At 42.8% G+C, this 27,516-nt stretch overlaps 2 protein-coding genes across 3 annotated transcripts in view; both read left to right on the top strand.

The window, feature by feature from the left end:
- The window catches only part of eml3 (EMAP like 3), a 33,537-nt gene extending 17,038 nt beyond the window's left edge, over nt 1-16,499 (top strand). For both annotated transcript variants that reach the window (XM_040038668.1, XM_040038670.1), the window contains 15 exons: nt 1,174-1,243; nt 1,428-1,538; nt 1,887-1,982; nt 3,374-3,508; nt 3,759-3,897; nt 7,085-7,236; nt 7,359-7,484; nt 9,004-9,135; nt 9,251-9,318; nt 12,507-12,595; nt 12,797-12,894; nt 14,796-14,883; nt 14,974-15,072; nt 15,175-15,305; nt 15,526-16,499. In XM_040038668.1, coding sequence (XP_039894602.1) covers nt 1,174-1,243; nt 1,428-1,538; nt 1,887-1,982; nt 3,374-3,508; nt 3,759-3,897; nt 7,085-7,236; nt 7,359-7,484; nt 9,004-9,135; nt 9,251-9,318; nt 12,507-12,595; nt 12,797-12,894; nt 14,796-14,883; nt 14,974-15,072; nt 15,175-15,305; nt 15,526-15,732 — 1,741 coding nt within the window. In that variant the 3' untranslated portion in view covers nt 15,733-16,499. The remainder of the gene's footprint in view (nt 1-1,173; nt 1,244-1,427; nt 1,539-1,886; nt 1,983-3,373; nt 3,509-3,758; nt 3,898-7,084; nt 7,237-7,358; nt 7,485-9,003; nt 9,136-9,250; nt 9,319-12,506; nt 12,596-12,796; nt 12,895-14,795; nt 14,884-14,973; nt 15,073-15,174; nt 15,306-15,525) is intronic.
- Nucleotides 16,500-17,005: 506 nt separating this feature from the next.
- mta2 (metastasis associated 1 family, member 2) overlaps nt 17,006-27,516 on the top strand; it is a 29,971-nt gene continuing 19,460 nt past the window's right edge. Inside the window, exon 1 of the mRNA XM_040038673.1 lies at nt 17,006-17,389. Coding sequence (XP_039894607.1) covers nt 17,362-17,389 — 28 coding nt within the window. The 5' untranslated portion in view covers nt 17,006-17,361. The remainder of the gene's footprint in view (nt 17,390-27,516) is intronic.

Genomic DNA, 27,516 nt, shown 5'->3' with positions numbered 1-27,516 from the left:
GAGTCCTGGCATCCATGTGGATGTTACTTTGACACGTACCACCTACCAAGGCATGGTTCGGTATTCCCTGATGGCTGTGGCCTTAAAACTTTCTGTTTTGAGAACGTATATAGTTAGGACAAAAGGCTGCTGGGGGCTTCCCATGATGCACAGTGTTTGTTTATCACTCACTGTGTGTTTACACACCACTCCAACCAGAGGAAGCCTGGTTTTGCTGGAAGTTTCTTCCTGTTAAAAGGGAGTTTTTTTCTTCTCACTGTCGCCGAATGCTTACTCGTATGGGCCGTTTGATTGTTGGGGTTTTCTCTCCTTTATTTTTGGGTTTCTACTTTGCAATATAAAACACCTGACTGTTTTGATTAGTGTGAGACTAGACTGATTGCAGATATTTGTGGACAGAGGTCTGTGTGACCTGGTAACAGAAAAACACTTGTGTGTATCGGGAACAAGAGGGAAGCTACTGTCTGCTTTAACCTGCTTCTGAACTCAACTCCATTCCTTGGATTATCACTTGAGTCAAAGTATTTGCACTGCAGATTTTGGAGGGGATAAGCGTGCTGGCGTGTTACTGCATGGCAGCTGACCTATCCAGCCACAACACTCTGCACCAAAATATGTGATTTTGAGATTTCTTTTAAGAGCCAAGTTAAAATGGGAAACAAGTATGGTAGCATGTGAAGCAGAGACCAGCTGGCAGAAACAGTAGCTGAAGGGTCTGCAAGTATCATGTAGGTCCATGTGACAAAAATGTTCTCATTTGTCTTTTGCCACAAAGTCCATGTTCAAATTGTGCATCCATGCATCATATATGAAGATTGTATCAGCTATTTACCATTACAACTCTACACAGCTGCAAATGTCTGTTTCTTGACAAGGTTAAAATATCAATACTACAGTCTAAATATCAGGAGAGCTTCTCTTCAAAAACAGAGTATAGACAGGCTAAAGTTGTTCACTGGATGCTATTTGTGCCAAAAAGACAGCATTTAGCCTTTGAGTCATTCTCATCGTGCTGCAGCCAAATAAACCTCTGTGACCAAACACAGACGGCACTGTTTATTTGACTGTAAGCACATGTTTGTCATTTTGCCATGATGGATGCAACCCACCACCCTCATGTTTCTGTGCAGCAAACTTGCCAAAGCTTTACACAGAAAATGTCTTTCTCTGCAGTCTCACACTCCATCCTGACAAAGTGCGAGTGGCATCTGGCCAGACAGCAGGGGTGGATAAAGATGGCAAGGTGACTATTGCTGCCCTTAAAATAACACAGTTTGCATCCATAGTTTGGGCGTCACAAGTTAAAAGATGATCGAACTTTTAAATGATATCAGGAATTGAGATGTGCGGAAACATTCAGTACAGCTTGGTTAACTTTGCAGCGAGTGGCAACAAACGAGTAAGTGATGTTTCTGTGTCTGCGTCAGCCTCTGCAGCTGTGTGTTTATATTTGGGACTCCACCACGCTGGTCACCCTGCAGCAGATCGGACCGGGGACCTTCCAGAGGGGAGTGGGATCAGTGGCATTTTCATTTGCTGTGAGTTGATTGCATCCTGGAACTTCATGTGTGTCCATTCACTTTAACAAGAGCAAGTAGATTTATTTGCCTTAGATTCAGCATGATTTTGGCCCCGCCCCTCCCTGAGCCTGGGTCTGTCGGAGGTTTCTTCCTGTTAAAAGGGAGTTTTTCCTTCCCACTGTCGCCAAAGTGCTGCTCATCGGGGGTCATATGATTGTTGGGTTTTTCTCTGTATGCATTTTTGTAGGGTCTACTTCACAGTATGAAGCACTTTGAGGCGACTGTTGTTATTTGTTGCTGTGTAAATAAAACTGACGTAAAGACATTATGTAATTCTGCTTTCTTTTTTCTGGTGGTGTGTTTTAGGACGGTGGATCATTTCTGTGTGTCATTGATGACTCTAATGACCACATGCTGTCACTGTGGGATTGCACGAAGGGCACCAAGCATGCAGAGATCAAGGTAACGGGAAGACGGTCAACGTCAGGTCCTAATGAGTTTGTTATTGCTTTAACCACTGAATCCATTCAGTAGACATACTGATGTTAATCTTTGACGGCACTCAGATGTTAGAATAACAGCAGGTTATTTAGTTTGAGTGTCGTACATTAAAGACAAATTGAGCCTGCAGCCTATGTTATCATAGCTCACCAGCCCTCAAGTGTGGCTGAAGTCAAACAGTTTGGAAAAGAGGAGTAATGAAAAGACTCACTGGCAGTTGCTGCAAACACTTGATTGTAGTTATTAAGTGAAGGGGGCAATTATTTATGTAGGTGTAGACAGATTTTGTTCTCTTACTAAATGAATTTATCATTTAGAAAATTCATTTTGGATTTAATCCAGTTATCTTTGTGTAATATTTATAAATATGTGTTTGATGGCATGAAAGTGTCTCTCATGAAATCATCAGCGCTTCATCCTGTAACGCTGTGACAGGTACTCGGGTACTGTAGGTCCTTTTTCTCTGGAGATTGTGGGGGGCGGGGCGTTGGCAGCCACGTCTCCCCTCTGCTGTTATGGGCTTTAATCCCAAAATGCCTCATCTTCCCCGGGACCAGTTTCAGCACGTCTGTCATGGCAGCAGTGTAAATGTTTCATACGTGGGCTCAGTGCAAATACTGCATAGGATGGTGTTTGAACTTGTTTGTCACCTCAGGAGAAGAATTGAATGGGCTCGTTTAAGAGCTCCCAGGATCTTCTGTGGCACGTAGCAGGCTGCATGCATGGTGAAAACACCGTGTCAACATAGGATTCACAAGTGGTCAGAAAGTCAGTTTATGTGGCCCAAAATGCAAAACTCTGTTTATATTCTTTAAAATACTTAATGTGGTAGTTTGCTCTATGCATGAAACACAAGTGAAGGCAGTACCACACAACCGTGTGACAGTTTCACAACAACGTGCAACATTTTACTGGCGACATTACCAGTGTTTTCTATAGTGCGCTACAGTATAGCTCTGAGCTGGATCCCATCTTTCTAATCAGCAAAAATGTGACTTCCTGAGTTGATTCAGAACTTCTCACTTATCTGCTTTCATAGACTGGGCAACAAAGCGTCTTGGGAAAGTAGAGGACTGCCAGCTTGTTGTTCCACGTCCATCAGTCTGACAGCAGGGCTCCAGTAGCAACTCATGAGCATTTGTTAATGGGACTCCAAGTGTGTCGCGCTGGTCACCTGCTCACTTTCAAGATTAAGAGAAAAAAGATTCAAACAAAATAAATCTTTCTTTTCTTTCACAGCTCAAAGTTGGTGTTTATGTATCTGATTCAAGAGCCTTAAATTACTTTGTGAGTGGAGCTGAAGTACGACTGATGTAACAGCACTAACCCTTCTGATGCTGTTGTGTGTTCAGACTACCAACGAGGCCGTGTTTGCTGTAGAGTTTAACCCTCGGGACAGCACCAACATCATCACCTGTGGAAAATCCCACGTCTACTTTTGGACGCTGAGTGGAGGACAGCTCACGAAAAAGCAAGGCATCTTTGGAGTAAGATTAACTTCAGTCGTGTTCGACCTGGCTGACATTTCTGTCTTTTTAAACTCAGTTAACGTGTGCTAGTGCAAGGAAGCAGTGGAAAATGGAGTTAGCAGCATCTTTCTGTAGAGGCCTAAAGAGGAAGAAGCTCAGCAAAGAGAACTGAAAATTCAACATGTCAAAAAAATAGATGGAAACATGTAAACGATCAGTTATTAGCACAGTTAATATAAAAGATCAAATAATTGTTTATTATTTTCAGAAATACAAGAAGCCCAAGTTCATCCAGTGCTTTGTGTTCAGCCTGACTGGAGATGTTCTCACCGGAGACTCTGAAGGGAACATCATGACTTGGGGAAAATCTGCTGCAGATATCAAAACTCTCGGGAAAGGAGCCAAAGGTTGGTGCTGTGTGTCAGTTCAAAGCCTAGAGAATAAAATGTCAGTATAAATATCATCTCTGTGGAGACACGTCGCTCTCACATGTGCTGGCAACAAACGAGATTTCAAATAAAATAAATACAAACTTGGCAGAAAGATGAAGAAGTGATGATCCAGTGGGCGGTTTTACACACCTGAGTGACTCCAGGAGCTGTATTGTCAGGGATAATTGGTTTGGTCTCCCAAGCCAAATCAGTCACAGGTGAAGCTTTTATTTATACTGCACATTTAAAACTACAAAGTTCACCAAAGTGCTGCACATCAAACGTAGGGTCTATATGCTTCAGCAAAAAGGAAAGTTTGAAGCCTAATCTTGAAAGTAGAGATAGTGTCTGTCTCCTGAATCCAAACTGGAAGCTGGTTCCACAGAAGAGGGGCCTGAAAACTGAAAATATCCTCGGACACGTGTGATCTGAAGCGCCGCGCCTCTCATCCCCACACAGTGCTCGGGGTGACAAATAAGAATACTTTGATCGACTGTGTCAAAGGCTGCTGTAAGATCAAAAAGCATTAAAATAATAGAATCCCCAGAGTCAGTAGATAATAAAATATTATTTAAAACTCCCTAAAGATTCTGTTCTGTGAAATGCTTTGAAACCAGACTGGAACACTTGGTGCTGAAGAAAAACCCCTTATACTGAATCTCTGAAATAAAAAGGGTTTAAAGATTAGGCGATAGTTGGAGTTTTGTTTGAACATGTAAATGTGGTGTTTGGAAATTGTTCCTAGTTTTGTCGAGTAAGGGGTGACAAGTTGAGATGTTGGCTTACATCTGGAATCGTGTGACTGAAATGATGTGTTAGCTAATCAGAAGCTTTAAGAACTCAGAGATTTAAATGATAAAGTATAGTGGTGTGAAAAGTGCCTCCTTCCTGATTTCCTATATTTTTGTATGATTGTGTCACTTAAATGTTTCAGATAATCAAACGAATGTAAATATTAGGCAAAGATAACACAAGTCAACACAAAGTGCAGTTTATAAATGAAGCTGTTTTTATCAAGTAGAAAAAACCAAACCTAATTGACCCTGTGTGAACAGAGATTGCACCCCTCCTTTTATAACTTAAGAGTATAATGTTTGGAAAGCAAAGTTCAGTCTCTCTAGCCACAGCTCGGCCTGATTCCAGCTGTTCACAACCAAGAAATCAGTTAAATAGGACCTGCCAAACAAAATCCAGACATCACACTGCGATCCACATTCAGGAACAAATGAAAAACAAAGGAATTGAGATCTCTGTCTGGAAAAAGTTATAAATACTGTCGACCATAATATCCTATTAGAGCGATTAGAACATGCTGTAGGTATTACAGGTACTGCACTGCAGTGGTTTGTATCATATCTATCTAATAGACTCCAGTTTGTGCATGTAAATGGAGAGTCCTCTTCACACACTGAGGTTAATTATGGAGTTCCACAGGGTTCAGTGCTAGGACCAATTCTGTTTACATTATACATGCTTCCCTTAGGCAGCATCATTAGAAGACATAGCATACATTTACACTGCTATGCAGATGACATCCAGCTCTATCTGTCCATGAAGCCAGATAACACACACCAATGAGTTAAACTGCAGGAATGTCTTAAAGACATAAAGACCTGGATGGCCGCTAACTTTCTGCTTCTTAATTCAGATCAAACTGAGGTTATTGTACTCGGCCCTGAAAAGCCTAGAAATATGGTATCTAACCAGATTCTTACTCTGGATGGCATTACCTTGGCCTCCAGTAATGCTGTGAGGAACCTTGGAGTCATTTTTGACCAGGACATGTCCTTCAACGCACATATTAAACAAATATGTAAGACTGCTTTCTTCCATTTGTGCAACATCTCTAAAGTTAGAAATATCCTGTCTCAGAGTGACGCTGAAAAACTAGTTCATGCATTTATTACTTCCAGGCTGGACGACTGTAATTCATTATTATCAGGATGTCCTAAAAACTCCCTGAAAAGCCTCCAGTTAATCATGAATGGGCTTTTGGGAGTGTGTACAAGCTTTTATAAAACTTCTGGAATGATTTTTGTAATTCCTTCTTTATACACAACAGTTCCACATCTGGGTCCTTCTTAATTTTGTCTACTCTGCTCCTCTGATTTTTCTGCTTTGGGCTAGCTTCATAATGTTTTTGTTTTGCAAAGACAAATGTCTTCTTGATTTCCTGTGTATGCAACAAATTTATCATCCCTATCGTCCCTCATCAGAACCATAAACTGAGGGTTGTTTAAGGCGCCGTATTAAGTCTCCAGAGTGGAGACGGTTTCGTGGATCGTCTCTTATATGTATTGTACAAAAACAGGAGTGTGATCGGACAGGTCACAGGTTAATCTGTGGCGATCCCTCTGAAGCATGACCTTGTGTTGACCAGGTCCCAACAGGGGCACATCCCCCCTCCTTGCTGAGGGAGCGCCTCAATAAATGTCCACACACTAACATGTTTCTGTCTGACGTCTCAACTCAGAGTTATAAAAAATGATTATTATGAAGAGAAAAGGAAGAAACCACGTTAATCACTCTCCTTAACCATGAGAAGAATATAGCCACTCTTACCCAAATATCAGATTTGTAAAACAATCCGAGATCTTCAGGCGTCACTGTCTCTCCTAAACACCTGAAGCGGATGCCGCTCTGGCGTGACGAGGCCCTCTCTCAGTGTCTATGTGCCGTGGGCCAAGCGGACAGCAACTGGATCACTTCATGTTCTGGGGTGCTGTAGGTTTGAGCACAGTGACAGGCAGTCACCACATCTCTTGTTGCTTCGCCTTGTATAGGCGAGTGCTGTTGTCACAAAAAACCCGCAGGATCGGGGGTTTGAAACTTGATGCGGTTTCTCAAAGTATCTTTGCCTCCCTGTATTCGTTGCGTCTTCTGAGGACCACAGAAGGACAGTCGTGGTCCACGAAACTCTTCATAAAACACCTCCTCCTTCTGCCATGCTCTATGAAGAACCTCATTTTTTTCATACGATGGCTCCCAAACATCACGACAATGAAACTTCTGTTACGTTTGTCTAATATTTAAGTGTGTTTGATGATCTGAAACTTTTAAGTGTGACAAACATACAAAAAATGGGAGATCAGGAAGGGGGCAAACACTTTTCACACCAGATTTTGCAGGTTAAATGAATTTTTGGTGTCCTGACTTCCCACAGAAACCTACCAGATCATGCGACAGACCAAAGCACACGAAGGCAGCGTGTTCACCCTGTGCACTCTACAGGGCGGAGGCCTGCTCAGTGGAGGAGGGAAGGACCGTAAAATAATCCGCTGGAGCGCTGATTTGGCACCTGAAAGAGAGTGTGAGGTGAACTACAGCTGTGTGTGTGTGTGTGTGTGTGTGTGTGTGTGTGTGTGTGTGTGTGTGTGTGTGTGTGTGTGTGTGTGTGTCACAGCTGGTGGAGAGACTCATTAATGGCATTTGTCCAGATTCCAGAAAAGTTCGGGGCGGTCCGCACTATCGCAGCCATGGACGAAGAGGAACTGTTAGTTGGTACGACTCGAAATGCCATCCTCAGAGGAACCTTCTCAGATGGCTTTGTGGCCATAGTGCAGGTAAGCTAACGACCTCACAGGCATCAGTGCTGTCAGGTCTGTAGATGCTTGCTGAGAATTTTAGTACCAAAAGATAAAACGTGCATTTTATACTTTTGTCTGATATATGATTTATAGACAGCTTAAACATTTAATATAAGCATCTTCCAAGTCTTTGACAGACTGGATCTATTTGCTACTATCACCTGATGCACAGTTAAGCAATCGGAATAGTTAGGAAAATGACGTCATTAGAGGGTTGTCCTGCAGAGCAGCCTGTCTGCAGCACGTGTAACACAGCAGCAGACATACGACACATAGATTGGTCAGGTGTTGGGTCACATGTAATCTCACTTTAGTATCGTTTTATTCTGAAAGGCGACCTTGGTTACTAGTTGGTTAGTTTTAACCAAGGAGCTGCGGTGTCTAATATCAAACTGATATTGTTTGATGTCTTTTTACTTCAGCTTTGCTTGGATGGAAGCACAGATAACTCTTCTTCTTCTTTGTTTGTATTCTCAGCAGTGCTGATGAGCATCAGTTACTGACTGACTGGGCTGAATTGTTGTGAAAAGCTGGTTAACTGAAAACTGCTGCAGCTCTGTAATGGTGTCACAGACACCACTTCACTGCAGCAAATGCAGTTTTATGACAGTCCCTGAGCTGAAGTGGCTGTTGGCCCAGGCCTTTGCTGCTGCTTTCCATGTGAAGGGTGAAGTGGAGAGACGAGCGCCTTCTGGGTTATTGAATTGGCTTATTTTGGGGCATTGGCCACAATTGCCCATAACGCTAGCAGCTGGTGCTCTTCTACCTCTCTGGCTCTTGATGTCAGGCTCCTGGGACATCATGGTTCATCTACTTCTCCCTGCATTTAACCAGCCCTCACCTCTAACCATAGCCAGGGCATGTATGACAGCTGATCAATGTTGAAGCTAACCCAACATCTGTTACTGCTTCTGCTTCACCTCACATGTGTCGAGCATTCAGATGACGGAAGTTTTACAATTTTAAACACACTGAAAAAATTAAAGACATGTCTGTGTGCTTTCAGAAGATATATGTGTGTGTATATATGTGAAACCATGTTCAAGCATTAATGTGTGTGCACGTTCAGCTATTCTGAACTTTTCAAAGCTGTGTCGTGTATATGAGAAGCTGTGCATCAGATATCAGGTCTGTACCTAGAAACTGCTCTCAGAAGTCAGACATTTAAATGTTTTAGGGCATTTATATTTATGTATTTTTAATATGGTGCGCCAAATCACAACAACAGTTACCTCAAGGCACTTTATATTGTAAGGTAGGGCAAAGACCCGTCAATAATGCTGAGAAACAGTTTTACTGTGTTAGTAGTATTGTACCTAGTAGGCCTCTAATCCATTATTCGAGTCCTCTTCTGGCCTCGAATAATGGATTAAAATTCATTATTAGATGAATAATGGAATTTTAAAATTACTCTCAAATATGCTGTTAAACTGCAACACCTGTACACTTATGGCTTTCATTTGTATTCCTTTGTGTGTCTGTGTGTGTTTCACAGGGCCATGTAGATGAGATGTGGGGGCTGGCCACTCACCCCTCCCAGAACATCTTCCTCACCTGTGGCCATGACAGGCAGGTGTGTTTGTGGAACACCGAGGAACACAAGCTGGACTGGTGCATCACCCTCGAGGTGAGATTCCTGAGTTCCAACCTTCATTCTTTGAGTGCTTTGTTCATTTCTATTCGAGATCTTTTACAGGGAAGTTTACTCCATAATTCTGAATTCTTTCCTGTGTCTCTGGCAGGAGTACGGCCTGTGTGCTGGTTTTTGCCCCAATGGATCGGTGGTGTCAGTCGGCCTCAGTACAGGACGGTAAGTCAAAGCAGCAGCAGTTGTATATCTGAGCTAAACGCTGAAAAATCAAATAAACTCAGCAAACATTTCAGTGTACTCTTACACCCACAAGCTTTAGATATTGAAACTTTTTGGAGAATTTTCACCACAATGGATTTAAAATCAAAACAGTGAAGATGTGATTGAAATGCAGACTTCCAGCTTTAATTTAGGGGGTTTAACAGAAGTATTACTGCCGTTTGTTGCTCTTCATTAAATAAAAAGCCTGTTTTGTTGGGTTACATCAGGTGATTGACTGTTGAAGAATCCAGTTTCTTTGTCTTTAACTCTAAGGGTACATCTGTCACCATCTTACAATGCTGTGATTGCAGCCATTCCCCAACTCTCTGTGAATGGGACTCACGGCCACTGATCAACGGTCATGACAATTGACCTCCCAGCCCATTGTTCATTCAGTGGTGCTGGTTTCAGTCATTGTGCAAATGTCCTGTTTATAAGATTGGAAACCTGCAGTCAGCTGAGACTGAAGAAGTCACCTGGATGAGTGACGAAACGTTTCTCCCACTGAAAACATCCAGATGAACAGAATCAACCGTTTGGGATTTACTCGCCTGGATGATACTCTTCTTTTTTTATTCTGTCACAACTTTATTTTGGATTCATCTGTCCAAACAGTTTTGTTCCAGAGCTGCGTCGACTCTTTTAGATGTTGTCTGGGAAAATCTACTCTGGTCTTGGTGTTCTTAGGTTCAACCAGTGGGTTGCACCTTGTTGTAAACTCTGTATTTCAGATCATAAAAGCATCTCTTGATTGTAGATTTTGACAGTAATACACCTGCATTCTTCAGTGTTATAAAGGGGTTTTCTTTGATCAACTTGTGTGTGGGGGCGATCGTGGCTCAAGAGTTGGGTGTTCGTCTTGTAATCGGAAGGTTGCCGGTTTGAGCCCCGGCTCGGACAGTCTCGGTCGTTGTGTCCTTGGGCGAGACACTTCACCTGGCCGATGGTGCGATATGGCAGCCTCGTTTCTGTCAGTCTGCCTCAGGGCAGCTGTGGCTACTGTAGCTTGCCTCCACTAGTGTGTGAATGGGTGGATGACTGGGTGTGTAAAGCACTTTGGGGGGACTAGTAAAAGCGCTATACAAATACAGGCCATTTACCATTTGTGTTTTGGGGCCTGACACTGAGAGTGCCTCTACCACAGCTTAAGTCTTGGATCCAACTCCACATCTTTATCCATTTAATTTGAAATAATGGGGACAAGCTCACCTGGCAGTTTGCAATTCAGTCACATCTTGATTGTTTCATGTAATATCCAATGATTGGTCTACAGAGGCAAAATGACCAAAAAGCAAAAGTAAGGAGAGAAGCTTGGTGTCTTTGTGTTTGGTACAGGGCAGAAGTCGTTGGTAGCCTCTATTAACATAAAGAGTTCCACCACCTGTATTGATTATGACTGTGAAAGCAAGGCGTATACTGGCGAATGATGACCATAAAGCATGCTAAAAGTTTCGTGAAGCTGCACAGTTGTTGATTGTCACTACCAAAGCAGCTGGTATAAAGCTGGGTGATTGCTGTTTTGCATACTGTTGATCATGACGCATGGCAGTGAGGGGAGGCTGCACATGGCTGAACCCAGTTGCTGAAAACAAATCAGCATCTGATCATTTTAGTTGACTGGATCCGTCTTTGTTATCAAGAAAAACATTTAAAAAAAGAGATGGAATACATTTTTCCAATTCTGGATACCAAACTGGACTTGAAAGCATTTGTTTATCTGCTTTATACTGCAGTCGATCTAAAACACATCTTCGACAGAGAAAAGCAGTTTGAAACAACAGAGGAGAGATCAGTGTTTTATATTTCATAAACCATAAACTTGATTTCCTCGTTATGCTTCATGACAATCCAACGATTCCCCTCAAAGCACCGTCAAAGAAGCCCGGTCTTTCATCGACTCTACAGCCGGACAGCTGGACTGTGACCCATCAACACTCTGTGGCTCTTTAATGTTGTGGTGCCCAGTGTGTGGAGTGATTGTACAGCAATGTTGAAAATGGTTAGTAAGTTAATGAGGATATGGATTAATAGGTAATCATTTATCCGTTTCCCTAATTCTTCATTACAAATATTTATTAGAATACAGTCCCGATCAAAAGACGCCACAGCGACTGTTTGGACTTTGCAGGAGAGCGCCAAACATGGGACATTGAAAGGTGGAAGAATTCTCTGATGAGAACAAAAATGTAACCTTGATGGTCCTGATGGTTTCCAACGTTACCAGCATGACAAGCAGATCCCGACGGAGATGTTATCTACGCGCCACAGTGGAGGGGGCGCCATAATAGTCTGGGGTACTTTTTCCTTCAGTGGAACAACGGAGCTTCAGGAGGTGCAGGGGCGTCAAACAGCTGCTGGCACTGTCCAGATGTTGCAGAGAGCGTCCTCATTACTGAGGGCCCTCGCCTGGGTGGTAACGACTGGGTGTTCGAACAGGACAGCGCTACAGTACACAACGCCATGAAGGACAAGGGACCTCTTCCAGGAGAATAACATCACTCTTTTGGACCGTCCTGCATGTGCTCTGATCTAAGTCCAGTTGAGAACCTTTGGGGATGGATAGTAAGGGAAGTTTCCAAAAATGGACGACAGTCCCAGTCAGTAGATCGCTTCGTGCGGCCGTCTTCACCACTCGGAGAAACGTTCCTGAGTTCATGTTTGGAACTCTGATTTGTGTTTTGGGGGCTTTACAGGTATTTTTGGAGGTGTGGTCTTAAACTAAACTGTAAAACAGTCTGTTTCAGTTTAATGTTGTTTTTAATAAACTACATGCTCACCAAAGTGTGTTGTCTCACTCCCATTTCTTCTTGTTGCATGTTGAAGCTCGACTTGGGAACTTGTTAAGATCCAACCGTGCAAAATATGTTTGTTTTTAACCATTTTTCAAGTGATCTTAAACCTTTGATCGGGACTGCATCAGTATGGATACACTTCTTTATTAATCATACGACAAACCCGCAGAAAAATAAAGGCACAAACAACACATAACGAAACTTTTGCTACAAACTAAAAGAAAGAATTGATCTGTGGCTTCCTGTACAGCAAAAGAAGAAGAAAAGATGGAGAATTTAGCCATGAGCATTCCAGTCTGTTCTTTTCTCTGACTCTCCACCTGTCTCCTCCTCCACCCCCTGTAACACCGACAGGTGGATGGTCCTTGACCTGCTGACCAGGGAGGTCGTTTCTGAATCCACTGATGGGAATGAGCAGCTGTCTGTCATGAGATATTCACCAGGTCAGTCAGTAACTCCTCCTCCTATATTAACTGTAGATGTGACAGATTAGGGTGGTGTTCACATCCAACCATGTGGACCTTCTTCACACAAAAAACATGCAGCAAACTTTGAGTTAAAGCTTAAAACTGTTGTTCACAGGGTGGGATGTACCAAAGTTTCACAGTGGGGATCCTCTTTGACTCTGTGACTCTGTTTTTCAGATGGCAGCTTCCTAGCTGTAGGGTCACATGACAACTTCATCTACATCTACAGTGTGACAGAGAGTGGCAGGCGTTACACCCGCTTTGGAAAATGTAACGTGAGTTAAACTTTAAATTATTTTATTTCACTTGGGTTTTTTCTTCTTGGTTAACAGCGCAGCACATCTCCATCCAATATGAGCCTGCTGTGGTGCTGTAGTTTCCTTCTTGTCAATAAATCTTGTGTACAGAGTTTCATTGTCGTCCACATATTATTACACATCACACTGGTCCGTAGAATGACCGTTACCTTTGATTAACTCTCAAGCATTAATCTTGCTGCTGAGGGTTGGTGCAGTGATGTACTTCTCCAGTCAGAACAGCTAACTTCCTGTTAGCTAACCTACACATGAATGTGATCCCGTTCAGGTTCTTTTATTGATGCCCTCGGCTAGTTTTGTTGTGCAGTTAAATGAGCAGGCAACCATTTCAACAGACACTGGAAAATATTCCCAGAGAGAAGAGCGAGTGCTCACTAAAACTGCAAGTTCAAGCCCTCAGATTAAAAACACTCCACGGACAAAAAAGCTAAAAACGCTCTAATAAATACTCAGATTCACATTACAAATAAAGAAATGGAACAGATATGTGCAGACTTCGTTGTCACTTATTCAGATGACTAATAGCTACTGAGACTGTAAACCTTCATTCAGAGGAGTATAAAGTGTGATGTCTAAGATGAAGCTGGTCATTCTCTGTCTGCTACACAGCTACACAGAATGTTTGGGCGATGGTGAGGAGGAAGCGTAGCCCTAAGAAGCATCCAGGACACTACAAACCTGTCCATGTCTCTAATGGTTTTTCCCCACTCGGCCATACACCCACCGAGAAACAGAGTCTGGTTATCAGCGATTCATTTATAAGACATGTGAAACTAAAGGCACCGGCCCCTGTAGTGAAACTGCTGGCTGAAAGGGCAAATCCCATAAAATTATAGTTCATGTCGGCAGTAAAGGTCCCCGGTTACATCAGTCAGAGGTCACTAACATTAATATTAAATGGGTGTGTAACTTTGCCAAAGCAATGTCGGACGCTGTAGTTTTCTCTGGTCCCCTCCCCAATCAGACCAGGAGTGACATGTTTAGCCCCATGCTTAAATTAGTGGCTGTCCAAAAAACGACATGGGCTTTATAGATAATTGGGAAACTTTCCAGGAAAACCTGGTCTTGTTAGGAGAGACAACGTCCATCCCACTTTGGATGGAGCAGCTCTCATTTCTAGAAATCTGGACAAATTTATTAAACCCCCCAAAATGTGACTATGCAGAGATGGGACCAGGAAGCAGAGTCGCAGTCTTACGCGCCTCTTGTAATTGTTTGTATCATATCTATCTAATAGACTCCAGTTTGTGCATGTAAATGGAGAGTCCTCTTCACACACTGAGGTTAATTATGGAGTTCCACAGGGTTCAGTGCTAGGACCAATTCTGTTTACATTATACATGCTTCCCTTAGGCAGCATCATTAGAAGACATAGCATACATTTTCACTGCTATGCAGATGACACCCAGCTCTATCTGTCCATGAAGCCAGATAACACACACCAATGAGTTAAACTGCAGGAATGTCTTAGAGGCCATGCAGGTCTTTGTCTTTAACTTTCTGCTTGTAAATTCAGATCAAACTGAGGTTTTTGTACTCGGCCCTGAAAATCTTAGCAGTATACTATCTGACATCTGTTAAAAATAGTTCATGTATTTGTTACTTTTAGGCTGGACTATTGTAATTTGTTATTATTATACTCATGCTAGCCATTAGAAAGAATGCCGTTTAAATGCACTTGAACATTAACTTCACTTTTAATGACCTGGAAATCTTTCATATGCAATGTGTGGTATGGAGCTTGCAAACACGGAGATTAATTATTGTGGAGTTTTCTGATGGTGAAGGAAATGCACAATAAAAGCTTGCTTTCTTTAGCTAATGTGAGTGACACTCTGTCTGCTTATCTGTTGGATCAGGGCCACTCCAGCTTCATCACTCACCTGGACTGGTCCAAAGATGGGAAGTACATCATGTCAAATTCAGGCGACTATGAGATCCTTTACTGTAAGTGAACATCCAGCACTGTGCTTTCAGTGCTGTTATAGGAATGCCATGCAGTACGTTCTTCAGCTTAGTGACTCTGTGTTTTAACAGGGGACATAGCAGCAGGATGTAAGCTGCTTAGGAACCGCTTTGAGAGCAAAGACAGAGAATGGGCCTCTTATACCTGTGTGCTAGGCTTCCATGTGATGGGTGAGAAACTCCAAAATGCTGTTATCCTCCTTTAGTATTACATTAACTTCATGGGGTTCTTTTATGCAATCAGACTGATGAGTGTGGTACTGTGGTGTTCAGGTGTGTGGCTGGAAGGCTCTGACGGCACAGACATCAACGCGCTGTGTCGCTCTCACAACGAGAAGATGGTGGCTGTGGCTGATGATTTCTGTAAGGTTCATCTGTTCCAGTACCCCTGTCCTAAACTCAAGGTAACTATTTTCTTATTTAAATAAGAATCAAATGATAAAAGTCAGCCAGTTTTAAGAGTCACTAGAGTTGTGGGACATTCAGATTCAGCATTAACAGTAGGAACCTTGTAGAAAGGTGTTTATCCTACTCTGGAAAGACAATGAGGGGGGAGGAGGAAGTGGGATATGATGGGCCTTCCTCTGCTCTGATCCAAAGTGGACCTGCTTCTTTTCTCTTCAGGCACCGAGCCACAAGTACGAGGGCCACGGCAGCCACGTCACCAACGTCTGCTTCACTCACAGTGACTCTCACCTGCTCTCCATTGGCGGGAAGGACACTTGCATCCTTCAGTGGAAGGTGATTGGAGGGGGGGTGGGTAACAGCCGTGAAAGACTGGCCTCGGCCTCATCCACCTCTACCAGCTCTCCAGAACCTGCAACCAGCTAAGGAGACGGCTGCTTGTAAGAGTGAGGGAAAGCGGGCTGTTTTCTTACAGCCGCAGAGGCATCGAAGTGAGTTATGGGCTCGTTCTGTCCTCTGGACTGACACTGCTGCTAGTTTCAGGCAGAACATCCTCTTCGGGAGGAACATCCATGTTAATGTTATGCTTCAAATCCTTGTGAAACTGGACAGTGTGTGTGATGTTTCCCATAAGACAGAATCCTTGTCATTCTGTTGTGTATGTGGTGAGAACCGTTCTTGTTTGCTGGTGCAGAACAGTGCTGCACTGCCCGTGCACGTGATTTTATACATGTTTTAAACAAGGTTTGGTTAACATCTCAACTTTTTATATGCTTAGACTGTGACAGGCCTGTCCCATTAAAATCAACTCAGCATCTCGTATTCATTCATTTGTCTAACAGTAGATCAGTACACTTGAAAATGATTACTTTAGTGCAGTTTTTTATGTATTTAAATGTACGTCGGCAATACTGTGATGTCGTATCAGCTCAGCTCCAAATAAATGAGAGAAGACTCCGAGGTGTGTTGTGTGTGAAGTGTCACTAGTGGGCAGTGCCACTCCAGAACCTGTGAGTGCTTTCCTAAATAACAGGTCTCAGGTGAGAACACCTAGGACTGAAGTCTCAACAAATGTGTTTTCACTGAAGACGGCAGTAAAGTCTGCGGTGCCCTCCGATTGGGAGGCAGTTAAAGGTACATGGTTTAAGGTGGAAAATATAAAATTAATTGAATAAAATGAATTGAATCATTAACTGCCTTTAGGTGTGATACTTCAGTAAACTGATATGCTCTCCAACACTGCCATCTATTGCACTACCAGCAGCCCGTACAAGAAAATCACATACATTAGTGCTTTTTCACTCTATTTTTAAACTGTTTTTTATACTTGTATCTCATTTTTAACAGCTTCCGTCCGTTCAGAATTTGACCTATTTGGGGCATATTTGCTGCCATCATTACACTGACTCGTCTGTATATTCTCTGAATTTGCAACATTAAAGCCTGTGTTTGTGTGTACATCTTGTAAATAAGCGTTTGTTTCCGGTAAGCATCTTGAGACACTTTGTAAGCTACAAGCAGTAAAGTAAGTTTAGCATGTCGTACTTTTCATAAACAGGCCGTCTGTGTCACCAAACCAGCGCCGGTGAACAAGTTGAGTGTGAGACGTCGGTGATTGTCGACAAAATCCGAAGTTGACGATTTGTACACGAGGGAGGGAGGGGGGGCTGTGTGTGTGTGTGTCTGTGTGTGTGCGCGCGCGCTGAACTGAGCGGAGGTGAAGAAGAGGAGGATGAAGCTGGGAGCGGAGGATGGGAGGAAGAGTGGAGTAAGAGACAGGCTAGCTGTATGTGAATAAGTGAGTGAAGAAGAGGAGAGGAAGGTCGCCAGAGAGAGAAAATAAAAACTTCTGTTTTTGGAGATAATTGCCGGAGCGTCGCCAACGGAAACTTTCAACTTTTTACCCGCCACTGCTCTCTTGTTGTACCCAGAGCCGGCTTTGTTTCGCGGCGGGGGTGTTGACGATAAATGAAGGAATAAAATAGACTCCCATCGACCTGTTTCTACCCAAGCGGGGAATACCCTGGGACTGCTTCTGATAAAGGTTACGAGAGAATGGCGGCCAACATGTACCGAGTGGGAGGTAAGGAATGGTTTACATTTTTAAGACACCCCTTCAACGTGATTGTTCGCTTCTACTGGGAGCTGGCTAACTAGCCGCTAGCTGTCTCTGCTGTTAGCAGCTAGCTAACGCTAGCGTACGCTGCGCGACTCCGGGCTTTCATCAAGACAGTCAGATCTGCCGAAACAATGTAGTATGACTTAGCTTACAGACAGACGTAAATAACTTCACATTGATTTGGTTTCCACACAGCTGTAGCCAAGTATAGCTGCTTCTGTGTTCGGACTGTAATAATACCATACATTGATCAGTGTATATTTGTTTTAAAGTTCAACTTTTAGAACAGATCTGTGTTATATCCCAGTTAGTTCACGCCATCATAGTACCGTACCACAGGGCGGCCGTCGCACAGCATGAACCGGTTCTGAAAGTTTGTATTTATACAAATCCATCCAGCCAGCTGGATCCAGGAGATCCAAACATATGTGTTGGTTATAGATAAGCGAAATAACAGTAAATTGTCCAATTCTCTGACGTGTAGTCTATAGATTTGATAACGTCCTCAAAATGAACACAATGCTAGTTAGCATTAGCTGCTGGCGGTTGAGAAGTAAGCATCTAGCTAAATTTGGTGACGTCTGTGATGGCTTGCTAACACCGCTCTGCTAGCTGTGTCAGGCTGGTAGGTTAATTTCATTATCGCCTCCGCCATATCACTAGATGTGCTAATTCTGGCTGCTAAGTCCTGTTAGCTTGGCGTAGTAGCGGTGCTATCCGAGCTCAGTTAAAATTGTGTTAAGAATTTAGTTTACAGACTGTGAACAGTTATATTGGAACACCTGCAAGTGAACGACTGAATTTGTACCAAGTTGAGTGGTAATAACTCGTTAAGTTCTCGTTTGTTAAAAATGTTTCATCAGTGCTACATAACTGCAAACTGGTATGTCGGTGGTATTAATCAGGTAATTAGTCATTAATATCATCTTTCGCAGCCCCCCGCGACGCCAGTGGCAGGCATTTATAAGACGCAGTTCATTGGAGGTTGCTTTGCAGGCGTCAGAAAAGAAACTAAACTATGGTTCATACAAATCAAGCTGCTGTTCTCTACTGTTAGTTTTCCAGTCGGATCATCAGGACAGTTGATTCTGGGCTTCAGTATTGATTGTGCAACCTTTTCAGTGCTAAGCCTCGGAGACGGTGCTAGCTACGGGTGCCCTGAAAATCTTGAGTGGGGGGAAGGCTAATCGCAGTCTCACGAGTGTGTGGGGTATTTAGGTCATGGCGATTAAACTATGCTCTGCAAAACATGCTGCATATTTCTGCGCTTAATGTTTGAACAGTTAGTGTTTTTTGTTTCCCCCCCCATTAACTTCTTATCACTAACCCGCACTCCGTGCTCTGTGTGTATGACTGACCTCAGCAGTGCAGTTTCATGGGTCCACGTATGTTGCTGCTAAAACACTTGACGTTTCGGCTTTAGGATCCCTGCTATTGTAGTTACTATTTGTGCAGAGGTGTGCAGGGTTTCATTTTTGTTGAGAGCAACATAGCGCTATGTGGAAGGACAGTCAATTTAGAAACATCAGCTAGGAAATTGTAGTCATTTTGTAAGGTGGGTTCCTAGAGAAACCTATTGTTTGGAGCTAATTATTGGAATTTATAGAAGAGATAAAGCATCAGAAGACAAAGCTTGGCACTAGTCATGCATTAGTTAAAGAGAATTATTGATAAAGGGTTATATGGAAAATTGTCAGAAAATTAAACAATGTAAACAATTGTAAATATTGTGAACAAAGATTAAGTTTTCTTTCCTCTGGATAAGAATTTTTTTTTTCATTTTACAATACTGTGTCATACATTTTATATCTTACACATTGAGAAATGTGCTTCCATCACTTTGTGGTTGGACTGTAGAGGGGTTGGAAGAGCTGCTGGACCTGTCCCAGCCACCTTGCTAGATCAAGTTTGTGCAGGGAAATAAAGGCCATAGTGTGATGCCACATAGTGCTGCATCAATGAGCCATAAACCCAGGAACAGGATTTTTCATTAGCAAAGACTATTAAATGCATCATTATGTGTATTTTAAATCAATTATAGGGTAAAAATAAACACCTGTACAGTTGTATTTAAAAACTACAAAGTTCAGTTTTTCACGTCACTGAGGCTTTATAATATTTTGCATCTGGTGAATTGATCGAGCCAGCTGGGGCCTTTGTGTGTGGGTTCTCTCCAGGCACCGAGTTACCCACTCGGTGATTCTAAACTGGCCGTAGCTGTGAATGGTTGTCTGTCTCTGTATTACGCTGGTTTTATGGTCCCACATGTATCTGTTCACATACACAATCTAGATTGGAATTACTGAATGTTGACAAGTGGAATAGAGAAGGGAGCAAAGTTTACAGGAAACGGGAGAATGGAGTAATAAAAGCACTAACGGTGGTTGCAGTGACACTTTTCATTGTTTTTGTTTCACTTCAGCTTTTTGTATGTCAGAACTTTGCTTTCCTCAGCATGTGGCTGAAGGACATGGATTCATGAACAGTGAATAAGGTCGTTGCGTCTCCAGTCATTCAGACTGGAGAAGTGAGGTGGGATGATAACAAAGAGAGGGAAGGTAGTCAGACCTGAGGGAATCAAACTATAAGAAGGCAACATTGCAGACATAGAGGACAGCTACAAGTACCTGGAGATCCCACTGGCAAATTGGAAGCATGAAGAGGTCGCTAGGAAAGCTGTAACCACCAAATACCTGCAGAGGGTCAGGAAAGTCCTGAGGAGTCAGCTAAACGGTAAAAACAAGATCTGTGCTATCAACTCCTACACCCTGCCTGTGATCAGGTACCCTGCTGGGATAATAAGCTGGCCAAAGGAGGAGACAGAAGCCACTGACGTCAAGATGAGGAAGCTCCTGACCATGCATGGAGGGTTTCACCCCAAGTCCAGCACTCTGAGACTGCCAAGCGAAAGGAAGGAGGCCGGGGACTAATGAGTGTCAGTACCACAGTCCAGGATGAGACAAGAAAACAGTGGTCCCAGTGGTAATTGTAGCACTCAGTGCAGTGACCCCGCAGCTAGGCGAGTGGCTCCAGCGGATCCCAGGAACAACATCTGAGATCTCTGTCCAGAAGAGTGCAGTCCTAGGAACAGCGTAGACACTGCGCAGGACCCTCAAACTCCCAGGGCTCTGTAAGAGGACCCGAGCTTGAAGGAGAGCTGATGTGCAGTGAGGTTCAGGGCTGGTGAGGCACTGCCTTCATCAGAATCAGATTCAGAAATATATGAACCCAACAGAATAGATTATTCATCATTTGACAGCAAGGGCTGGCTCAATTCGTGGCACCGGCAGCTAGTATGGGCAACTTCCTGCTTCCACTCCAGTTGTCTGAGGCAGTTACCACTGTCCTGCCACGCAACTGCTGCTCTTATGGCCATTTGATGTTATTTTTATTTTATGAAACGGTTGTCAGTGTTGCTTCAGACTTGTTGGCAGTAGCATTTCGTAACATGAATTTCTTTTTTTTTTTTTTAACATTCATTTAGTTTTCTTCCACCACCACCAGCAGCTGCTGCTGCCTTGAATTGAGCCAGTCCTCTCTCCCATTTCATCGGCAGCAGTTAATGGGTTATGTTTCATATCTCATATCAGCATTCTTTACACATACCAACTGTACCCAATGTGACAAACATTAAAAAACAAAGTTATTGTGGTCATATTTTTATAAATGGAGTCCCTGCGCTGATCCTTCTGGACAAAAATGTTCGTTCCTTTTGTAGAAGTCCTCCTCGTCTTGTTTCAACTTTAAAAGTCCACCTCAGTGGAGATCACTGCCAGGGAGGAACAGTCCTGCTCCAACTGTACGTCTTATTTCTTTTCAGTGCTGAGAATGACCAGCTGAAGCAACTGTGTTGCCTCAGGAACAGCTGAATGAGATCCTTGTGGGCTAAAAAGTTGAGAAGCCGTCTAGGAGATTTACATTCATTTCTCATTGTTTGTGAGCTATACAGTCCGATGAGATCCGCCTCAAGTCTCACAAAGTCAAACAGCTTGGTGCATTTTGACAGGTTCTGTAGGTTCACCTTATCAAGATATATTTCACCCAATTTTGCGCAATCGACCAAACCAAGGAAATGATCAAACCTGGCCTTCATTTGATCACTGTTGTCCAAAATTAAACAGAGCGCTTGTCTCTGTTCATCTCTGATCACCTGTCTGACTCTGTTTCCACTTCCTGTCAGGCCAAGTGCACCACATTTCTACTCAAATCAGTCATAGAAACTATCAGACGCCAGCCTCTTGCGCTCGAGAGCAGCAGCGGTGTCGTGCACGTGCGTGAGAGCACCTTGTTTTGCATCACTCTGAAAAACGCGTCAGTTCCATTGTAAACGCACTCGCATCCCGCGAGGAGAAACTGATCGTATCCTGCTGCCATCATCAGCGTGTCATTATTCCAGCGGTCAGGATTTTCCATAATAAAATGCAATGATGCGTGCAGGTCAGTTTTGGTGCAGATTTATGGTCTGGGTAAACGGCACTTGATCATCCACCATCCGCTACTGAAACGTCCCTCTGCTGGTTTAATAAAGTGCATGTGACACGGGCACGCACTCTGCAACAGCACCAGGTTCAGCTTGTGTGCGTACCTGTGGGTAAACATGGCCTCGGGCAGCTTCTCTTTAATTTTAGCCTGCATATATTGAAAGTGTTTGAAGCATCTGATTGGCGACAGAGAGACATTGATTCGCTCTCATTGCGTTACAGGGAACAGGTTGTGAGGGATTGGGAAATCCAAGGTGAGGCTCAGCTTGCTCCTGCCTCACCGTGCGTCTCTTCCCCGTATTTGAACGTAAATGCTAAAATTCAGCAATTTTTATTAAAAAAAAAAGAAGTCCAAATTGTTTATCTTAAATGGAAAGTAGTTCATTGGTATTAGAACGGTGGTTTCTGCAGAGGGAGGTTGTCAGGGAATTATTAGGCATACCAGGAAACCAGGAAAGGGTAGCAAATATGGAAGTATCTTACTAAGGTTATTATAAAGTGTGTTCAAGTGTTACAATAGAAAACAAACCAAATGGAAAATTAAATAATTTGGTCAGCTTTAAATGAATAATGTAGACATTAATACAAATAGTACATTCTCAAAAGCTGTACGGCACACGCACACAGGGCAGTGAGGTTCATATATGGAGCTGATGTGGCAGTGAAGTGTTAAACACCTGTTCTGTGTCGGCACACTCTGTAGCTGGGAAAGAGCTTGCTCAGAGAAAATCCTTGTAGCCAGGGGGTGGGCTGCAGTTTGCAGCATATGCTCTTCTGCTGCTCTGTCAGACTGGAAACAGACAAACTATCCACACAGTTTCTTCAGCAGAAGTTTTCATCAACATTTTCTGTTGTCATTTGGTCTTTGAGCTCGTTCCCACTGCTAACGTACTGGTGTAGCTGCAGTAGCCCAAACATTAGCGCCACTGCTGCTGTGCAGCAAACATCAGCCTCTTTATGTAAATTTTAAAGTGTCTTGTGTATGCCTCTTTCAGCATTTACTTTAATGCTTAATGAAGCACATCACTAAAAGTTGCATTATCTCTTTTTTCTTGCTAAAAAGGTCGTTTTGCACGAAGCTTATTTTCTGCAGTAATCAGTAGAAATTTTGCTGAGGCAACAGGGTAATGCTGACTTCACAGTTGGCTTAAACTCATTCTGGGGCCTTTTCAAGTATCCTGCACTGTGACATACTTTAAACTCTTTGGTATGTAACGCAGAAACAAATGCATTTTATGATATGTACATCAGTTACAATTTTGTTTCCATCAAGTTCATATTTCTGAATCATTTTTTGGTAAGAGCAGGCCGGTGCTGGTTCCTACATCACCAGTCCTCCTGAAGCACACAGTGTTCAGCCTGCATAAGATCATTATCTTCCCCAGAGATTAGTCAAAGGGCTTCCTCCTCCTTATTCACCCTCAAGCACCTGACAGTCAGCACCACTCCAGCTGCAAATGTCCACAGCATACGCTCATGGCTGCCTCAACACACATCACTTTAATTTAGATCCTCTGCCCACACGTTTGCATATTACCCGAACACAGAACCAGCTCTCCTTTGACTGCAGTGCGTTTGAGGTAAAATGGTACATTGAGCTGAGACTGAAATGAACTTTAAATTTGAGCATATCTTACCTGGGTGATCACTGCCTCAGTGTAAGAGCATCGTCTCCCCTCAAACTGGGCAGTAGCAAGTGATGGACGGCTTTAGTATGAAAAAATAACCCCTGCTGACATTTTGTCTCTAGATCTAGAATCCGTCATGTTGAGCACATGAGCGCTTATCCCCGTTTGCTGTCTGACCCAGTGTTATGTAATTTGGTGGTATTTTTTTTCCTCGCTGTGAACAAGGAGATGATGTCTCTCTTTTCGAGCTTCCCACCATTGAGCTAAGTAGAGCAAGAAATCCTCTCCCTGTCGCAGTCCTTTCTTCCCCATCTCTGCTTTTGACGTTTCATCAGAAACCCACTGATATCGTCCCGGGGGTCTCTGTCCCTGCTTGTGGGAGGACCAGATGGAGTTTGATGAAAAGCAACACTGCTGTTAATAATCACATCAAAAGATACAGTGAAACACTGTGCCTGTCGTTAGTGGTATGATGAATGCTAAATGATTAAAAATCTGTTATTTGTAAAGCTCGTGTTGCTCAGGTTGTGCTGCTATTCTGAGCCCATAGTCAATATTGCTTAATATGTAGTCAGTTTATTCCCCTGTTTTTGTAAATTGGTGCATAAACTCAACCTTGCAACAGTGTTATGTTAAACAAAATGTCACCGCTCAACGTCTGTAAATTCTGTTTTCTTAGCCTTCTCAACTCCAGTGCAAAATCCTAGAAACGGTGGCCGCTGTAGGACAAACAACTCTTACCATCGTTCATCTGTAGTGAGTGTAGACTCTCAGTCTGCTGTTTACCTAAGCTGTCAATATTTGTCCACGTCCATTTACTCTGGTCAAGGTCGTAAAACAACTCTTGAAACTGTCTCTGAAGTGGATCTAACACTGTGGGACTCATACATTTAGTGAATAAACTCGTACAATGACCCCAGGGTCAGACCGCCAGTGTTCAGAGAAACCCTGCAAAAAATCAAAGAGCTCCATCTGGGACTCTTCTGACCTCAGTAAATTAATATGAAAATTTATGACAGAGATGGCATAAATACATTTCTCTGTCCATTATTGTTGTAAGTTCTTTCCGTGATGGCAGAGTCATGACAGAGAGAATATTTAGCATTGTTCTCAGCAGCTGGGAACATCATCTCACTGGGCTTCTTCTTAGCGCTAGGGTGAGGAGTTCAGTCATTCAGTCGGGGCTAGGAGTTCAGTTGCTGCTTCTCTACATCGAAAGGAGTGAGCTGTGGTGGTCACACACTTTTCAGTAATGATATTTTATTAGTACGTTAAGATCTTTTGTAGTAACATGTTTTCATATCATATATAACGTGGTTTTTTTTTTTTTTTTTTTTTAATGTTTTTCTGTTTGGTTGTTCGGAGGATAATGTGTAATGTTCATAATGCACGATGCGAGGTGATGCACATTTAAGCGGTGTGATTCATTACTGAAGAATGTGATTATTAAACAGTTCTCAAATTTAACTTGATTTCTGAGTGTTTCTGAGTGCTATAATAGTTGCTTCGTCTTCTTTTCCCCGCTTGTTTAGTCAATTAGGGAATCAGTTGGTAGCAACATCCCTAACGTAAGACATTTTAATCAAAAAGTCATTTTAAATCCCTGAGGTATGGCAGTATTTAAAATGTGGATGCTTTGTTGACAGGACAGCCTGGTTGCCAAGTACCCTACTAACTACCATACCATAATGTTAATTACATGATGTTAACGTAAGCATTCACCTACCTTTCACCAAACACTGTAGCCTGTGGAGCATAGGCTATAGTCACAACAGCAGCAAAGACGGCTGTCTCATGAAAATGTAGCGTGTATTTCAGGATTACTGTCTTTATTTAAGTCAGTGCAGACCTACTGCAGCAGCCCTTCTTTAGCATTTAAGGATGGAGCAGCACACGTATGCTGCCACTGTCAGTACCAGAACATTTGCGTGCTCAGTGCATCCACTGCCTACAGTCACTGTGGTTAAAAAAAAAAAAAAGAAGCCAGGATCGTTATCTCGCATTCTGAGAGTTTTGACATTAAACTGTATTGTATTGTATCAGTTATGGTGACATCCTACTTTCAGTTACTCCTCAGTCGACTTGTGGAACAAGTTGTGTAATACGTTATCTGTAGTGCAGTAGTGCCACTTCACTGGCACAGGCTTCACTTGGTGTTTTAAGTGTTGATGCTGGTTTTATTTTCTGCTGCAGAAGTTAATGTAGTTGTTATCAGCCTGGTCGTATAGTGAAGACTCGTCTGACTCTGCTGGTTTGAACTGCAGGGACTGAAGAGCTGCTGACAGAGCTGCTTTCTCCTGACTTTGTTCGGTTTCCTTCTTGTCTGAATTGGTGTCAGTGATTTAAGCAATGTTAATAGGATATATGCTTTGAATATTGGTTACACTGCAGACTGCTGGCTAGTCCTGGCTGACCACTTGACCTTTTTAGATGGGGTTTCCAGATGCCCCTTAAACATAGACATGACCAACATCAGAGCCAGAGTCTGACCTACCGTAGTATTATAAAACCAGCAGCTACAATCCTGCTTTATAAAACTGTATTTCAGTTGATCTGTTCCTGCCAGAGCCTCATTGATTTCAGTGCTGTAGCCACCCAGCTGAAGTCTAAAATGAAGCGCTCACTGTAAGAAGGGTTACTTGTGGTTTGCATAATAGACTATGAAGAGCTTATGACTGAACTAGAAACACAGAGGCTTGACACTGTCACACATTTCTGTGTGCAGCATGCTTGTGAAATATTTGAGCTGTGTTAGACCAAAGTAGTTTTGGTCCCTCCAATGAAACTTAAGATTTTGAGGAGTATTAATATTATTTGCTTCTAATTGGAAACAACATTATACTATCAGGACGTAAAATTGCTTCTCAATTACAAAATGTTGTTGGGTAAAATGTCAGTTTGTAGCTTGTTTCTCAAAAAGCTGTGAGCATTTGCTGCTCAGTATAACGGCCCCCTGCTCAACCAAGCGAGTTATATTGGCACTCCTAAAATTCACTCAAGCTAATAATCAAGATTAGCACTGAGAGCATTTATAATGGAAAAAGGTCATTATTTTATCTTTAATGGCAGAACAATACTGGAACCCAACAATTTTGCATTGAATAGAGAAAGTGGTGATTGTTCATGAGATGGTTCACAAACAAAGCTGCACATATTTCCTGAAGCTTGAGTCACACGTGTTTTTTACCGCTGCTTCGCCCTTTAGGAAACTACCACCATGTCCTGTGTGTACTCTTCAGTGGGGCAAGTCATAACCAACATGTATTCTTAGAAGTTCTTTATTCTATTTCACAAGCTACATATGTTTACATGAAGTGTTTTATGTACTTAAAGGCCTGCGTACGTCTACCAATGACACCATTCATTACCACTAAATCTATTTCAATACATCCACACAACTGTTAGTTGCATGAACTCAGAAGGCACCTGTGGCACTCACAAGTTTATTCAGTTGTGACTTACTGGCAGGAGTTGCCCTGCTGTGTTAGGGGTGGGCAGCTAGAAATCATAGGTGGACAGTTTGGGTGAGGTGAAGTCGAAGGTTTTGGAATTACACTAGAGTTGCGCCATGCCCTTCGGCCCACAGTGATATCTGTGTTTTTATGTGATATAAAAGTGACATTTGCAGTATTAATATAGCAATGCCAGCCAGCTGGTGCTGGTGTGCAAGACGGACAGACAGGTGACAGTCTCAGGTGTACACACTGCGACAAAACAGCACAAGAGAAGGAGGATTTCCTGTTTGTGTTATTACGAGTGCTAAACAAGAAGAGTTCCCAGATGGTACAGTGGACACATGTTTGACTCGTTTGATTAAAGCATCTTTCTTTCAGCTTGACGAGTGAACCGTCAGCTCGGCTCGACACCACCGAACAGAGGCAGCAATACAACATAGCTAGCATTAACAGTGCTTGTGCCGTGATGTTCAGGACTGCAAAGCAGGCTGCCTTCACAGCTTGTTGTGTTTGTGGATATATTCCTG

This window comes from Simochromis diagramma, unplaced genomic scaffold, assembly GCF_900408965.1.
Source record: "Simochromis diagramma unplaced genomic scaffold, fSimDia1.1 OVJJ01000336.1, whole genome shotgun sequence".
Classification (NCBI taxonomy): Eukaryota; Metazoa; Chordata; class Actinopteri; order Cichliformes; family Cichlidae; genus Simochromis; species Simochromis diagramma.
This window is presented reverse-complemented; position numbering and strand designations above follow the sequence as displayed.